The sequence below is a fragment of the Littorina saxatilis genome, linkage group LG11, assembly GCF_037325665.1.
Source record: "Littorina saxatilis isolate snail1 linkage group LG11, US_GU_Lsax_2.0, whole genome shotgun sequence".
In the NCBI taxonomy this organism is placed as follows: Eukaryota; Metazoa; Mollusca; class Gastropoda; order Littorinimorpha; family Littorinidae; genus Littorina; species Littorina saxatilis.
The window spans coordinates 33038842-33056794 of record NC_090255.1 but is presented as its reverse complement, the minus strand read 5'-3'; the positions used below and the strand labels follow the sequence as shown (position 1 = coordinate 33056794).

The 17953-nt window shown below is 44.9% G+C and overlaps 1 protein-coding gene and 2 long non-coding RNA genes across 3 annotated transcripts; 1 reads left to right on the top strand and 2 right to left on the bottom strand.

Moving 5' to 3' along the window:
* Window positions 1-818: 818 nt before the first annotated feature.
* On the top strand, window positions 819-10337 carry LOC138980274 (uncharacterized). The gene is made up of 4 exons (XR_011460281.1): window positions 819-863; window positions 1346-1613; window positions 2335-2521; window positions 9704-10337. It is a non-coding gene; the product is annotated as an uncharacterized lncRNA (long non-coding RNA).
* A 292-nt stretch (window positions 10338-10629) lies between these two features.
* On the bottom strand, window positions 10630-12704 carry LOC138980273 (uncharacterized). The gene is made up of 3 exons (XR_011460280.1): window positions 12358-12704; window positions 11844-11994; window positions 10630-11322 (listed from the first exon to the last, which is right to left on the bottom strand). It is a non-coding gene; the product is annotated as an uncharacterized lncRNA (long non-coding RNA).
* A 2194-nt stretch (window positions 12705-14898) lies between these two features.
* LOC138980272 (uncharacterized) lies at window positions 14899-15905 on the bottom strand. Its single transcript, XM_070353123.1, has one exon. The coding sequence runs from the start codon at window positions 15895-15897 to the stop codon at window positions 14914-14916; it is 984 nt and encodes a 327-aa protein (XP_070209224.1). The 5' UTR covers window positions 15898-15905; the 3' UTR covers window positions 14899-14913.
* Window positions 15906-17953: the final 2048 nt, after the last annotated feature.

The window sequence follows — 17953 nt, the reverse complement described above, 5'->3', positions numbered from 1 at the left end:
TCTGGGAAAGAATCATGGACCGGTGGAATAAACCACGCCATCCTTCCATGCTGCCTGTGTTATTTTTCTACCAGTATGTTTGTAATTGTGGCCGTTCCATACGACGAGAACACGACATGGTGACAGAAGTGGCTGGTAGCAAAGCAGTGAGTGTGAAACACTTTTTATACGAGATTGCAAGCCGAAAGTTTGTTCGCGGGTGCCCCAGAGCATTTTGTTCGATTTAAACTCGCGTACTCCGACAGCAGCAAATTAGGTGCAGCTCCAAAAATTAAGAAAAGTGTGGTTTATTGGTACGGATTCTGATTCATCAGAGATCCAGTATGGCAGAGCAGCAGATACGGTAATCTTGAACTGTATCGGTAATCTTGAACTTTAGTGTGTTAAATTCATAATCATAGCTCAGAATCCAGTAGCATTCTTTAATTTTTGATACAAGTCCCTGTAAACAAGCAAAAGAACATTTGTCCTGAAATTAATTGACGGATTGAGCTCCTAACTCAGGCATTATTAATTAATTTGGTTGACCTTGGTTGTTTGATCGACGAAAATGACGCAAAAACGCTTACATTTTCGATCAAAGGACATCATTTTTACGATAGAGTTACGTCCCCTCTCCCATTGCACTGATAATACACCACTAAACAGTTCCGCGGCCATTGCGACAGTGCGCATGCGTAGCATTTTTTCGAGTAAACAACGCGTCGTGCTAGCTTCTCAGCAACTTGAAACATGTGCGATTTGAGCGAGATTTCCATCCAGAAGGTGCGACTGTGGCGCACTGAAGCATCGAAAACCTTGTCGTGTGTACGGAAAACGCGGAAAACGAGTGTGGAAGGTGCACACGAGGAACTTGTAGCTAGGTAAGTTTTATTTCTTTCGTTATTTACTCTTTGCAATGATGCGATGTGTTGTTCATTCCCAAGACCGGTTTTCCGCCCTGTAAGTTGTAACACTAACAGTAACTTAGTAAGTGCTCTCTCTTCAGATACGCTTAACTTTTCAGTTGATTAAAGTCAAAAACTTGAATAAGTGCCGTTGATCTGTCCACGGAATCTAACTTATTATGAAGCATAACTATATTCCGATTCGTGATGCATAGGCTACATGTTGCGATAGTGTATGCAAAAGTTTTCCATTTTCAATCTGACGTGTGGGTAAGATAAGAAACAACAAACATGCATACTAAGTTGCCACTGCCAGTTTGTATAGCTGCTAAGCTTACCTCAGGCTGAGTCAGTGAGTATTTTGTACGTTTACATACAAAATGGTGATGAGGGGGAAAAAGAATGCCTTCCACAGGTGCGAAAAACTGTGATTTGATCTCAAGGCCTTTTTGTTTTAGAGCTTTTCCTGCTTTGGAACTTGGGAGATGGGATTCCTGTCGACCGTGAAGCAGAAAATGCAGAGAGGGTGCTTCTTCGGGAGTACAAGCAGAAGTTGTATGTGAAAGGGGTGCTTTATCCTGATCCATTCATCATCACAACTGGATTGAAAGGCAGCAAGATGGGCGATTCCTGTGGCCAAGCGTCTTCATCGCCGGCTGCCTGTGAGTGTGAGCTCGACCTCATGCATTGCCTCGTCAACGAGTTTTAAGGAGGAAAGGCTTACAGGTAGGAAACCTCTCTACTTTTTTAAATAAGTCATATTTGCACTTTACTTTTGAAAAAGAGAATGGTTCAAGTTGAAGTGCAAGATGGCAGTGCAGCCTAACAACATTTTGGTTTCAGTGAACAGGGAATGTGTCAAAATCTGAAAAACCAGCATACTACTATTAATACACACTAAAATTATGCCTGTCGCTGTCATATACATATAATTTTTGAAAAGTGCAGTGATACTGATAGTGATACAGTTAATCAGCAATGACTGAACCGACTTTCTAAATTCAGGGATGATCAAATCATCTGACTAATGGCCAGGGGCGAGTACAAAAAATCCGTTGTGCTAGTTAAAACCGCTTGGCAAACTCGCCTGGTTGGCTAGTGAAAATTCTCGTCAAATGCAACACTTCTGGTTGTATACTCTAGTTTCAAAACGTTATATAAACAATGCAGTTATAGCAACTGTGGTTTGTACCCGGCAAGCAATTCTTTTTGGTGGACTGGACTTTCTTGAAATGACTCACCTGTCTGGCAAGTTAAGATTTTGAGATCTGGCCATCCCTGCAACTGTCTTAATTTTGCAATGCTCTTCATGCAAGTTGCACTCAAATTTGTGAGCAATTTGTTATGTACAACTTGGTAAATTGTCCTAAATGATGCTTTAGTAAAAGTTGTTGTCTCCTTTCTCTTTCTCATATTGATTATTTTCTTTTTTTCTCCCTTTTGGCAGTGTTTTGACCATATGCAACAGGCTGCAAGTCATTTTGGAGGAGGAAGCCCCTGATTGCATCTTTGTCAAAACCAGAAAGAGACTTCTACCTGTCTCCAAGAGTCAGCCATCACAACCACCTGTTACCCAGAGCCAGCCATCACAACCTCCTGTTCCCAAAGTAATCCAATTGCCCGTTTTGATACAGGCAGTGTCACGTTTCAATATATCACTCAAGGTGATTATGAACCGGTTAATTACTACTAATTAACTAACCACACCACGATCCACTCTCGCAGGCATACAATTAAATAGAGTCAACAAAAGTATAAGTTTCAGACGCCTGTTTATGTATAAACTCTCCACCTCCCTCGAGCCTTCACTCAAAATATGTTCCTTTTACGTTCTCAACACGTAAAAAACCAGTGTTCACTGACAAAATGCCAGTACTATGTAGAAAATTATAGTAACACGCTGAACCCGTGTAAATACAGTCGAAATGAGAATGTTCTGTTCGAAAAGCTCTAGTTCGTGCAGGTGTCACACACCCCACGTTGTCACTACTCCAATGAAATCATAGATACGAAAAGACAACGGTGGTCAACGGGGTGCGTACGACATGGTGCACTTAGCTTTATCTCTGCTGCTGCTGCTTAGCCGGTATGCTGGTTAGTCGGTTCGCTGGTTAGCCGGTCCGCTGGTTAGCCGGTTCGCTGGTTAGCCGGTCCGCTGGTTAGCCGGTCTCCTGGTTAGCCGGTCTCCTGGTTAGCGTAGCCTCAACAGTTCCCGCCAGAGTCAGCCGTGCCGATGTTACGGGAACGTAACGAACGAACGAAACGAACGAACGAAGGAAGGCTGCAAACAGAAAGCATCGGTGCACTAAACATGTCAGCTACCCCTCACCCACCACCTTAAAACATGTCATCTTTAAATATCTCATCGAGCACGTGGGCCTGCACAAAACTGACTTTTTACAACAACAAAACAGCCATTTTCCGTCCTTCTCTCCCTATCTGCAAAAACCATATACAGATTAGTATTTTAGCGTCACAGAGAGTAAATTATGCGCTAACCTGGAAAGAACAACAGAGAGTATTTCATTCCACAACACAGACTCATCAACAGCGTTAAATAATGATTTATTACCTCAAAAGCCTATGATTGTAACTCTCAATGGAAGCAAAGTCCGCCTCCTCCCTGGAACAGTCTCTGTTCGTCAACAGTGACCCAAAACGTCCAGAACCCCTTGTCGAATCCTTATGCGAAAGCCATCGCCGACGAAGGAAATGTGACGACTTGTCCTCAGCAAAATACGTGGCAGAGGAAAGGAATAACTTGTGGAAGTTCCCCTAGAGTGCCGAATATGATACTCGGTGAAAAACCATCATACTCTAGTAACTGTGTGTTAGGTCCTTCCCCTTCTGCCGCTGGGTGTCAAGTGTGTCGTCCTTGAGTCTCTGACAGACCACCTAGCCAAATACACGTGACTGACCTTGTCACCAAACCAGTCCAGCTATACACAGTTTTGCCTCCCCAAGTAGGAAAAAGACACGAGAAACTCAATCCCTGAAAATCCCGTGCGCGCTGTCAGCGAAAAACCGTCAGCCCTAGCTATGACAGCAGAAACCTCCACTGTAAAACTCGTGCGATACAAAACATCCGTGCTCGTAGAGCACCGTCAGCAAACTCTGCTGTAACCCAATATCACGCACAGGCGCTTTCTATCATACATTGACCCAGAACAGGCACTCCACTGAGTGACGCTTTCTTGGTCTCTGTCACCCGATCGTGACACACCTCCCCTCTTCAAGACGAAACCTCGGTTTCGCTCACAGTCATGTTCTCCTCTACAGCCCGAGAGAGAAAGTCAGCTCCAACATTGTTGGCGCCCGGAATGACGCGTACCGTGAATTGGTACGGTTGGAGAATCAACGCCCAGCGCATAAGTCTGGCGTTTGCCAACCTTGCAACCTGAAGATATTGCAGAGGTTGATGGTCCGTCTCCAGACAGAAAGGTCGTCCTCAAGAACGAGCAACCCCTCGTTTCACCCCTGATGACTGCAACCTTCTCTGTCTTCTTGTCTTTGTTCTTCTGGTCTTTGTTCTTCTCCCCGTAGGCTGTCCTCTCTATGTAGGCGCGCAGCAGGTTGGCGTGGTACAGGCGTGCTTTCCCGTGCATCATGATCCTGTAGTCGTTCTGGCCCACCCTCGCTGTCACCTCAAAAGGTCCTTGCCACTGCAGTTGTAGCTTGTTGTGTTTGACAGGTAGAAGTAGCAACACCCGTTCTCCAATCTTGAAGCTGCGCGGCCGTGCCTTGCGGTCGAATCCTCGCGCGTAACGCTGTGCTGCTCTTCCCAGGTTCTCTTGAGCCAGTTTGCAGGTCTCTTCAATCCTGTTCCTGAGTTCTACGATGTAGGTCGCTGTCGTCTGCACCTCCTCGTCAGCTTCTTCGTCCGTCCAGGCTTGACGCAGGATAGCCATGGGACCGCGTACCTGTCTGCCGTACAACAACTCAAATGGGGAAAAACCCAAGCTCTCCTGAGGAACCTCGCGGTATGCAAAAAGCAATGCTGGGATGTACCTGTCCCACGTGCGTGGTTTCTCCTGAGCTAGTTTCCTCAGCATGGTCTTCAAGGTGCCATTGAACCTTTCCACCAGTCCGTTGCACTGAGCATGGTAAGGAGTGGTGAAGTGCTGCTCCAGTGATAGCAGTCGTGCTGCCTCCGCCATCACTCCTCCCGTGAACTGCGTGCCTCTGTCGGTGAGTACCTCTGATGGAATTCCCAGCCGGGACCACATAGTAACCAGAGCCTCAGCTACTCGCGTGGCTTCAATCGATTTCAGAGGGATCGCCTCTGGGTATCGAGTAGCGTAGTCCACCATGGTCAAAATGTATCTGTTTCCGTCCTCAGACGCAGGCAAGATGGGCCCGATGATGTCCACTGCCACCCGACGAAAGGGTTCGTCGATGAGCGGCATCTTCTCTAAGGGGACCTTCCTCACCCTTCCTTTGGCAACCACCTTCTGGCACTTATCGCAGGACGCACAGAAACGTCGGACATCCGTGCAGATGCCTGGCCAGTAAAAGTGGCGCCAGACACGATCCGTGGTCTTCTTGGTACCAAGATGACCTCCCAGAATCGAGTCGTGTGCCGTTGCCATGACACCCTCGCGAAACTCGCGAGGCACGACAACCTGTTTGAATGTACCTTCTTGGTTGCTGAACTCACGGTAGAGCAACTTCTTGTCCCTGAGGAACTTTGACCTCCCATGCTTCCCGCTCAGCTTCACCTTCCCCGACTTCGCGTGCTCCCGAGGAGTAGCTAAGGTCGGGTCAGAATCCTGAGCCTTCGCGAGAAGCGCGGGGGTCACGTTCCCCAGGGCAGCTCGTGCAGCAGGTAGGGGTTTGAGAGGTTTGTCCTCTCGCTCCGCCTGTGCCCGCGTGAGCACTGAAATGACGTCGGGAGACCGATAAACGGGAACCTCCCTGGTGACGCCGTCCACAAACTGAACCCGGTTTCCAATGAGCAGGTCGCATGGAGGATCGTCCATGACGACGGCCACAATGGTCCCCGTGAACAACGGGGTTACGACCTTGATCACTGCCGTGTTCAAGTCGTAAGCGTGAGATGCCTCGGCCATTCTCACCCTGATGCTGTCTCCTGTGTAGGCCATAGCTGGAACTAGACTCGCCCGAACCACTATCATGTCTGCCCCTGTGTCCCGCAGACCTTCGCCCTTCACTCCGTTAACGTAGACGTTGCAGTGGGGCTGGAAATGTTTCCTGGAGCACGGAACGCAGAGTTGTGGGATGGTGCATGAGCTCGTGACGTCCCTGAACTCCTCACTGCCAACGAAGTGAACGCCCTTCTGGTCAGCCTGTCTCTTGTGGCAGTCCTTCTTCACGTGGCCCCGCTTGTTGCAGTAGTAACACTGGATGTCAGTTCTGGAACTCGATCCCTTGTGTCCCTGATCGTCCTTCCCGTCCTTGGGTCCTGAAGAACCCGAATTTCCCGTTTTTCCTGGCCGTGAGCCTGAAGATTTGCCGGAGATCGCCTGGGCGTCCTCGTGCACTCTGATCCAGTCGGCTGCCTCCTGAGTAGTCTTGGGCTGGTGCTCCTGCACGAAGGTCACCACCTCAGGTCGCAGGCTGGACATCAGTTGTTCCATGACTATGAGGTCGGCAAGGTCGTTGACGGTCCAGTCCTTTTCGGCCATCTCCACCCAGCGCCGCAGGTAGAGGTTAAGGCGTGCCACAAACTGATGACTCAGCTCGCCGCTCAGTCTCTTGCTGTTACGCAGACGTCGTCTGTAGGCTTCAGCAGTCAGGTTAAAGCGCTGGAGTAACGCCTTCTTAAGTGCCTGATAGTCTCTCGCCTCGTCGTCCTCCAAAGCGTTGTAGAGCTGCAATGCGCGTCCCTTTAAGCAGGTGCTAAGGCGGCTAGCCCACGTGGCCTCTTCCCACTTCTGGTCAGATGCAATGCGCTCAAACCGGCGTAAAAAGTCGTCGAGCTCGTCCTTGTCATCGTCGAACGTCGGCAGTCTCGTACGGTCGGCAACAAACGTCGGCGCGCTAGCCTGAGTGAGCGTACCCTTCTCGGCCTGTAGCCTAGCTAGCTCTAGCTGGTGATCGCGATCCGCCTGTTCCTTCCGGTCTAGTCTGTCACGTTCGTCTTTCTTTTCCTGTCTGTCAAGTTCGGCCTGTCGTTCCTGTCTCTCAAGCTCGTCTTTCTTATCCTGTCGGTCACGTTCGGCCTGTCGTTCTCTTTCTTGTCTGTCACGTTCGGCCTGTCGTTCGGCCTGTCGTTCTCTTTCTTGTCTGTCACGTTCTCTTTCTTGTCTGTCCAGTTCGTCCTTCTTTTCCTGTCTGTCTCGTTCGTCTTTCTCTTTCTTGTCCTGTCTGTCACGTTCGGCCTGTCGTTCTTGTCTGTCAAGCTCTTCTTTTCTCGTCTGTCGCTCTATGTCTTCCCTACGTTCCAGCTCCTTGCGTTTAAGCAAACTACGCGCTCTAACGCGTGCGTCACGCTCTGTCTGTTCCTCACTGCCAGGAGTCTCGAAAGTTATTCTCCTCGTCGGAGATCCCCCTGTAGCCATGGTTAGTTTTAGCAAAGCTTTATCACAAAAGTAAGTCTAACGCAGCTATAGCTAGAATACGCGGTGACGAAAGCGGTGGATACAAAAATCCAGCAACCGGAAAATGCAGAAGAAAAATCCAAACGGTGTAGAACAAATCGCGTAGCCTACTTTATGGCTGCTTTCTGCGGTGAAACAAAGTGTTTCCCACAGCCGTGGCCTACTTTATCGGCTGCTTTTTGCGGTGAAACAGAGTGTTTCCCACAGCCTTGGTTAGGACAGAAGTCCTCGGACCCTTCCCCCCCAAAATTCCAACAAAGTCAAAATATGGAGAAAAATCCAAGTAAAACAAGACGGTAGAAAATGTAACCTGTTACGGAATGCGAAACAACAATGTAGAGAAAACTGAGTAAAACGAATAACAAATCCGCTAACCCCGCTCAGCTCTCTGCAACGGAAAACTCTGAACGTACAACAACAAAGATTCACAAACAAAGGAAAGGGAGATAATCACAGTTAGCGCATACAATAACTCACAAATTACAATTTACATTTCCTGCAAGATGTGAATCGCTTAAGGTGTGGTATATGATCAAAACTATACAAAAAAGGGTAGCACCAAGCAGAAAATAAGTCGAGCACTGACGAGATTATCTGCTCTTAGTTCTCCTTAATTGGTGGGTCTTTATCAGTTGGAAATTAACTGAGTAAATCCCGGCTTGGCCCCCACGTGTCACGTTTCAATATATCACTCAAGGTGATTATGAACCGGTTAATTACTACTAATTAACTAACCACACCACGATCCACTCTCGCAGGCATACAATTAAATAGAGTCAACAAAAGTATAAGTTTCAGACGCCTGTTTATGTATAAACTCTCCACCTCCCTCGAGCCTTCACTCAAAATATGTTCCTTTTACGTTCTCAACACGTAAAAAACCAGTGTTCACTGACAAAATGCCAGTACTATGTAGAAAATTATAGTAACACGCTGAACCCGTGTAAATACAGTCGAAATGAGAATGTTCTGTTCGAAAAGCTCTAGTTCGTGCAGGTGTCACACACCCCACGTTGTCACTACTCCAATGAAATCATAGATACGAAAAGACAACGGTGGTCAACGGGGTGCGTACGACATGGTGCACTTAGCTTTATCTCTGCTGCTGCTGCTTAGCCGGTATGCTGGTTAGTCGGTTCGCTGGTTAGCCGGTCCGCTGGTTAGCCGGTTCGCTGGTTAGCCGGTCCGCTGGTTAGCCGGTCTCCTGGTTAGCCGGTCTCCTGGTTAGCGTAGCCTCAACAGTTCCCGCCAGAGTCAGCCGTGCCGATGTTACGGGAACGTAACGAACGAACGAAACGAACGAACGAAGGAAGGCTGCAAACAGAAAGCATCGGTGCACTAAACATGTCAGCTACCCCTCACCCACCACCTTAAAACATGTCATCTTTAAATATCTCATCGAGCACGTGGGCCTGCACAAAACTGACTTTTTACAACAACAAAACAGCCATTTTCCGTCCTTCTCTCCCTATCTGCAAAAACCATATACAGATTAGTATTTTAGCGTCACAGAGAGTAAATTATGCGCTAACCTGGAAAGAACAACAGAGAGTATTTCATTCCACAACACAGACTCATCAACAGCGTTAAATAATGATTTATTACCTCAAAAGCCTATGATTGTAACTCTCAATGGAAGCAAAGTCCGCCTCCTCCCTGGAACAGTCTCTGTTCGTCAACAGTGACCCAAAACGTCCAGAACCCCTTGTCGAATCCTTATGCGAAAGCCATCGCCGACGAAGGAAATGTGACGACTTGTCCTCAGCAAAATACGTGGCAGAGGAAAGGAATAACTTGTGGAAGTTCCCCTAGAGTGCCGAATATGATACTCGGTGAAAAACCATCATACTCTAGTAACTGTGTGTTAGGTCCTTCCCCTTCTGCCGCTGGGTGTCAAGTGTGTCGTCCTTGAGTCTCTGACAGACCACCTAGCCAAATACACGTGACTGACCTTGTCACCAAACCAGTCCAGCTATACACAGTTTTGCCTCCCCAAGCAGGAAAAAGACACGAGAAACTCAATCCCTGAAAATCCCGTGCGCGCTGTCAGCGAAAAAAACCGTCAGCCCTAGCTATGACAGCAGAAACCTCCACTGTAAAACTCGTGCGATACAAAACATCCGTGCTCGTAGAGCACCGTCAGCAAACTCTGCTGTAACCCAATATCACGCACAGGCGCTTTCTATCATACATTGACCCAGAACAGGCACTCCACTGAGTGACGCTTTCTTGGTCTCTGTCACCCGATCGTGACAGGCAGCAACAGGATGCACTTAGGAGGAGGAACTAGTAGAAGTAGGGAAAGCGGTATTAACAAAACAGCTTTTTCCTCTTAACTATGAAACCACACAGATAAACAAGGAGAGCAACCCTTCCACAAAGTAAACAATCCTGACGACTCTAATAATTTCAACAATTTGTCAACTCATGTAAAAGCTTTGCCAGATCCAGGCATTAAGCTCTACTCTTTACACATGTAATGGGCAGAGCAATATTGTTGAACAGCTGCTTCATTTCTGTAAGTTTTCAGCCTGAAAGGTAGTAGGGTGGGTCGCATCTAAAATATGAATGTTTGTCTTGTCAAAACCTATGTAAATTTTCCTACATTTTAAGACTCCCTCTTTTTCTGTAGTGGATTTTTTTTTTATCAGATTATTGTTTGGAGTTCTGAAAAGGAAGGCTCCTGTGTACACCATTATAGATATGACTTTTACTGTACTACATTTGTGTTTTTGGTATATATATATATATATATATAAATATATAAAACTAGATATCTTTCTTCCCAATATGTTCATTGCCAAGTGGATGAAGTCATCAGATTTGATCTGCTGCTAGTGATAACGTTTATCAACATAAGTAAAGTTTTTTGAGCTGACTGTATTGTGTGCATTTTGTTTGCAAGTGGACTGCGGACTTCCTGGCAGCCACTGGTCTGAGGATCTAGCACGGCCACCAACATCGAACGCAGAAGAAGAAGAAGTTTGCAAGTGCTGATATGTTTGACTTTGTGCTGTAATGCTTTGTCTTGTCTCTCATTCTCCCTTTCAAAGTACGAGAACTCAGATTTTGTTCTGACACACTCATTGCATCATACAAACATCAATAGACACACACAGAAAGTGAGCCAAACAAACATTTTTCCTCAGAACATGTTATGGTATGCACAGGGGACATGAACATTATGGAGAGAAGACTGTAGATGTACTTTATTCTACCTATATTAGCGAAACCGATAGGCTAGATCCTGAAGGTCTAATCCTCGTCTCTGTTGCATAAACAACATCTCATCTATACTATAACGTTTAGGGTCAATACTCATTGGTTGATCGCTAAAAATTCTTGTCTTTTTAGAATTTTTGACTTTTTCCTGCCATCTTCTTGTTGCAAAGGGTGACACTAAAACCATGAATTAATTGTAAGAGACTGGTCGTGGCTATACCAGTGCAATATGATATGTTCTGCGAGAAATCAGATTTCTGAATAACCATGGATTTTTCCTGTCTGCGTTCTTTTTCTTAGCCATGTTTGCAATCTTTAGTTTGAACATCAGTCTATTGTTCTCCTTAGTCAGCTTAATCATTGCACTAAGATTGTGCATAACGGATGTGCATTACGTTGGCATCTGCTTATACAAAAAAAACTATCAACAAATAAGCAAAAACAAGAGCACCCAGAAATGTTTCTGTTGTGAATGGGTCTTGTTCAGGGCTAGAGTCACACTTTTCTGGCAATCAACTAGCTGCACCATTCCTCTCCCTTGATGATCCTTGGGCCTGGCACGTCTCAAACTGGAATTCCAGATCTCGCATTGCCCATTTTCTTCTGCCTAGCCGGTGCTCTGGTCGGGGTATGTCTATCAGCACTCTTGCTGTCTGAAACATTGCCAAACAGGGTTCATTCTGTCAGTATTTATGGTAGTATTACATCTTCATGCAGGGTTCTCCACATATGTTGTCCGTTTGGGTTCAATGCCCCCAACTTCAACTTATAAAGGTGGTCATTTGGACCCACTGTAGTCATTTTCAGTGCAATACAGAACTCCCCCTGTGAATTCCCCGGTACACTTGTTTTTGTTCCTTTGGCTTCTATGGAGAGCTCTCCTAATGTTGATCAAATCGCACTCTGGAAACAAACCACCCACATAAAACTTAGCTTGGCTTCCCACATTCATAAGCCTCATATATTGATATTGATTGATATTCATTCTTGTTCAGATTTCAAAACACACGAACAGACGAAAAGTCAATTAAATCACTCAAGCTGTAAGGCACAGACACAGCATAGTGATACTAGGAACAGCATGTGTGAACAAATACATTCAACACCTTCCCATCTTCTTTACTGCGTACACACACAAAATATAACAAGAAAGTTATTTAAAAAAAAAACTTACTCTGTGTTGAAATCCAGGGTATCCCAAGTTTTGTGTTGGGAAAGAGTTCTCTGCAGTTGGTGTGCCATCAAGAAAGTGTTGAGAACAAACCCTTGCAGGGGGAAAAAAAGCTTGTGCTGGGTTCTTCTTGTGTGTTGGATGCGGATGCAAGCTGTTGAAAACAGACAGATGCATATCAGATTTAACAATTTATGGCTCTACAAAGCAATTTTGTATTGCTTTTTTATCACAGCCATGCTCTAACAACATGAAGTAAAACAAAAAAAAACAAGAAACGGAAACACACTGACACAGAAAGTGAGCCACATTTTTTGATCTCATGCACGGCAGATTCAAACAAGTATTTCATGCAGTGCCGGTGTGCAGCTTTTGTAACGTTCAAAGCTGTATAAATGCAGGTCTAGCTAAACGGTTTTGTAATCATGCTATGGAATTTGCAGAAAAAAACAATAAATCGCATGAATGTCAGGCAATAAAATAAGTTGATCAAGAACTGTTACAGTGTTGCGCTTACCTGAACGGTGGTTGGCATGAACAGCACAGACTCGTGTGGAACCTGGTGAATTTTGCAAAGTTTAGCTTTCCATTTTGAAGACGGTAGCTTCCGTTGTCACAATCAATCATCGGGCAGTGACATGCCATTGTTAAAATCGATAATCGCTGAATTTACATCGACAAAACAACAAAATAAACACAAGTGTCTGACTCGTCAGTCGCAGAACATACGCAAAGCTGTGTTGCAGACGATTTGTTTCCTCGAAAAAATGACGCAGCCAATGAGAGGCGTCTGTGCGGTCACGTGATTTTCCTTCTTTGTTCCATGTAAACGTCGGAACTGTTTAGTGGTGTATTCCGTCTTTTAACTCTTTGATGAATGTAAACGAAATGAAATCGTACACTAACTTGACTAAGGTATAGTTTATTCCGTGACTTCATAGGGATCTAAGACAACAACAAAAAAGTTGTATGTTTCTGGTCACCCGACCCTACCTAGTTTTTTCGCGCCAACCCTAGACATTTTTTTAATTGCTTTTGTAAAAAGCGTCAAAACGCTCTCGCAAAAGATGACATTATGCAGAAATGCTGCAGAAACAAACAGTTTTTCTCCAGCATTTCTGTTTTTCTGCAGAATAACTGAATAAAGTCATAATCCGCTAAGGATAGTTCTGTAGGCAGTGTTGCTAAATTGGTCACAGGGGGGGGGGGGGGGGGGGGGGGGGGGCCTCGGATGGGCCAATCTGCTACTTGTGTAGCAACTATTAAAGCGAGTTTTCAAGGGCTGTGGCATGTTCTAAGTCTGAAGACGATGACCTGATCAGCTCTGTTTATGTGGATGTCAGACTGACCGTAGTCGAGTTGCTGCCGCTTCCATGTCTTCCCCTACGGTTTTTAGCACATTATTGGTATACCAATTTTGTGCTAATCCTATTCCCGCAGTGGGGCACTGCGGTTATGAAATTAAAGGCCCCTCCTGTTTTTGGAACCGCAGGAGCTTTCTAGTTTGCTGTTAGGTAGATTTTTGGTTCCTCTTTCCTGTCATGCTCTCTTTTTCTTCATGAATTCTTTTCTTTTTTCTGCCTTCTTGCTCATTCACCTGTATTTTTTCCAAAAATCTCTTCTCTTGCCACTTGTCTCGCGATTCATGTATAGTTTAATCTGTTAGTGTTCTGATGTAAGTCCAGCAGTAGATAGGTTAAGCCTATTTTAACATACTGGAAACTGGTAATCTTCCAGTAGGTATTAATTTAGTTTTACTAAAGCCTGCTGGGACACAAGTAATGGGTTAGTGCATTTGTAAACAGGAATCGCTTGACAAGTGGCCCCCTTCATCCCCCCCTTCCTCGTCCTGATATGGCTCTGCGTAGTCGGCTGGACGTTAAGCAACAAATAAACAAACAAGCTAATCCTATGCTACAAATGTACTAAATGTACCAAACGTATACTACAAATGTGCCACGAACAACCATTAGTACATTTGTGGTATACCACAAAATGTGCTACAGGTTTCAATCCTATGCTAGAAATGTGCCAATCATGGACTTTGTCATTTTATTCTATACCAGAAATGTGCTAACTAACAACTTTGTGCTCTTTGCATGTGCTAGAAATGTGCCAATCATGGACTTAGTTATTTTCTTACGCTCTAGAAATGTGCCAATCACAGACTTAGTCATTTTATTATGTGCTGCGAATGTGCCAATCATGGACTTAGCAATTTTCTTGTGTGCTACAAATATGCCAATGAAATACTTTTGTCATTTTTGTGTGCTAGTAAAGACTTCCTTGTTTTCACAGTATGCTACAAATATGCCAATCTTGGACTTAGCAGAATTTTGCATAAGGCCAAAACAAAAAAAAATAGGTGTGGTTACGGTAACATAGCCAAAAAAAAATAGGGTAGGAAGGTAGGCAATCACTTTTTTTTTTGGTTTAACTTTTTTTTCTTATGTGTACAAATTAAACCTACTTGACAGGGAAATAAGTGTGCGACTCGGGCGCTTTCGCTTTCATTGCGTTTTCTGCACTCGTTTACTTGGGTTTTTTTTAAATTTTTGTGACAAATGTAATAAAAAGTTATAGGGTCGGCCCCAAAAAATAGGGTAGGTCGGGTTACCGTAACCACACCTATTTTTTTTTTTTTAGGCCTAAACCAAAGAAAATGTCATAGTAAAAATTAAGAACAAGAAGAAAATAGGATACAGGGTAAGAACACAGGGATTCATGGTAAAAATGTATATATAAACACATAATTTCACACAAAATCAGCTTCATAAAAGATTAGCATAACAGTGATGTTCCTAGGACTGGAGGGCAACAGGACAAAATGTCCTGAATCAAAAAACTAATAGGACATCATGTCCTGACTACAAAAAAACAATAGGACATTCAGATCAAGCGAACCAATCATGGCACCTTACCTTTTTAGATGACTGAGAATATATGAATAAAGGCAAATAAAAACTGAACAGTTCCAAATTTATTTTAATATTTCAAATGCAACAGTGTTCAGTAGGGTTACTTTCACACACACGGACACATGCTTCAGAATGTCATAAGTGATCTTTTAGTTTTACACACACACACACACACACACACACACACACACACACACACACGAACAGATGTCAGCAGAGCCTTTTTGTGATCGTCTGTCCGTACATGGTCTGCCAGTGCGGATTTGCGAAAGTTGCTGCAACCAGCGGTGAACGAGTTTGAGGCAACGCCATCCTCCTGACAGAGGGTGCAGAACATCAGTTCTTTTTCTTTGCTGTAGCTGAGCCAAGGGAACATAGAAAACCAGCTCTGCACAAACTTTCTGGTCGCCCCTACTTTCGTTTCTTGCGTCTCTTCTTGCGTCTCTTCCAGACATTGTGAAATTGAAATTGAAAACTCCTCCATGAATGGGCGCATCAAAGGTCACTGCTGGCTGGCGGAGTGTGTTTCCGCCTGAGGCCGAGGCACTGGAATCTGCGTCATCAGTAGTTGACGTCATAGCTCCCAACTTTGAGACTGTGCAAGTGCGCGTGGTTGACAGAATTCGGGAAACTTGCAGTTGCTGGTTGTCGGACATTTTCGCGTAACTGAGTACAGACTGAATGTTTTTATGTCCTGATTTCTCCATTATATGGGTTGGGGGAACTCCAGAATCATTGAGCTTCTGTAGCAGCGTCTTCCTCGCCGAGGTACCCGAGATTCGTTTACTTGTGGTGGAAGATATCTCGGACGCGGCCGCCATTTCTTTCATCAAACTGCCGATTGTGTTCACTCCCATCGGCATTGCACGAAACCATTGTTTGCCTGGTTTCGGATCATGGACGCATGTGAGGTAGAACGGATAGTTGGAGCCGCATGTTTCTGCAGGGCGAAGAGAGGCATATTTCTCGAAGATCTTCACAGGGCACCGCTCAGGGTTTTCAACATCTTCATACGCTCGCGGTTTTGCCCTGACATCCTGCCTGGAGACCCCTGTTCTTGTTTTCGTGGTTCGCTCGTTGAATTCCAAGAAGCGGTGGCCACTGCTGTCCATCTGAACAGTTACGTCGGACCAGCACATCTGGCGATGTTCGGTTCTTGCCCACATTCCAAAGTGGAGGCAGTTCAACCACCACAGGGTGTTGATTATGGCTCTTGGTGTGGACACTCCCAACTGACCAGAGTCCCACAGTGTTTCCACCTCTTCGTCCGTTAGTGCACACGCTCTTTGAGGTAAGTTTCCTTTCCCTGCTGATTTCAGCTTTTTTTGTTTGCTTTTTGCAACTGCTCGAACGTTTTCAAACAGCGTATCATTGCTGGAAAAAATCTTGCCTTTTCCGTTCGCTGCCATGTGCCGATCGACGGCGGACAGAAATCCTCGAATCGTACCTGGTTCATATTCATCTCCATCTTCGCGTTTCACCGTTGTAAGAAACTTGACAAGAATGTTTGCAACAAGTTTTGGATCCTCAATTTTCGCTATATCAGCTGATCTCATCTGTTTTGCAAACTCTTCGGTTTGAAGAATGAAATCTGAAATCAGCCGTATCACATGTTCAGTTTTTGGCTCACGTAAGTGTAGCCTATGCGATGGTAAACTTTGTCTGTCTGTGCGTGCGTGCGTGCGTATGTATGTGTGTATGTCTGTGGTAGAAACTTTAACATTTTTGGCTAAACACCGAAATACTCATTTCACGTGGTTAATTTTCAAGCACCATCTTCAAATTATTGAAGCAATGATCAACATTGTGTCGGCATGTGTGTAGTTAAAGCGTGTATCCAAAGAAAACGGGTGGTGGGGGGTTTTGAAGGGGTACAAGCAGTTGACTGATTTGTGTCGTGTTTGGCATGTAGACGGCAGGTCAGGTGTCAAGATCAGGTCAGGGGTCGCGCGAAGGATTGTGGTCCAGTTCTCACCTCGCCGATTCGCCGGGGAAGACGATTTCATGTTGTTCGGTTTCTAAGCTCCAGAAAAGTAAATAAAGAAGATACCAAAGGGAGATTTCCTACAATTTGATCTGCACAGCGTGTTTCCAATGTCCACGCGAGGAAGAGCTGTCGAAAGCGCGGCAGTCAGTGTCGATCTTGCAGCCGTATCCCGGTAAGTTCAGAGACAGATCTAGTGTCTCCCACTCTGATAACGTGTCACCTACTGTTAATCCGTTTTGTTTTAATTTCTTTTTATTGCAGCAGACGCGGATGTCAAACACAGTGCTAGGCAGTCACCTCTAGTGAAATGAGTTGATCTAAAGTGCCTGTAATGTTTGGATGTCTTTGCTCGTGGTTCGATTTATGTGAATTTCAAGACTTGCAGTAGAGTCTCAAGTTAAGTTTACTCTGCCCGAAAAAAACTGTCCACCATTTACTTGAACATGCAAATATAAGGAAACGGAATGAATCTGTTCTCAAAGTCAAAATGATCACGATTTTTTCCTCAGATTCAAAACATGCACTGTCATGGTTTTGTCTGTACAATTTAGTAAGTCTTAAGTACTTTGCAACAACTTCCTTGAACGTGAAAGACAGTTTTTGAATGCTAGATCTGTATCGCGTTTCATTCCAGACTCGATCCTCTCTTTGATTGTAGATCTACTGTTTGCTGTTTACGCACTATCATATGATTCGCTATGTAACGTTTGGTAAGCTTACCTTGCCACAGCTTTCTTGTCTTTGTTGGCATTTCTGGCTGTGTTGACCGTCAGAATTATTTTAAGAACCAGGCTGCTGCAGTCGACATGTTTCGCATATTGTAGGGTTACCATGCTGCATAGGTAAAGTGGCTTGTATAACCTGATTATTCTGTTTCAAAACACTGTTTATATTTGTGTAGGTTGTAGTCATCATAACTAATCGCATTTTGCCATTTGTTTCAGAAAGGAGGTTAACCTACAACAAGATCGACGCTATGTCAGATATATGCCTCAGCCACATGAAGACTTCCGAATTTAGATCTACTCGGCATGGTGACAAGTCTTGATGAAAAGTATAGGACTGAGGACAGCAGTGGAAAAAGTGCCCACATGGCAGGTACCTAACCTATTACCCTAGTCATTTTATCTGTTTGCCTTCTTTTGAAAATTATACATGGAGTTGATATGATGCGTTAGTTTTAACTGTGTGTGTGCGTGTGTGTGTGT

What these genes read in the sequence shown, in the direction of transcription:
- LOC138980272 (XM_070353123.1), bottom strand. Translation starts at nt 15,897, where the DNA reads ATGTGCTGGTCCGACGTAACTGTTCAGATGGACAGCAGTGGCCACCGC.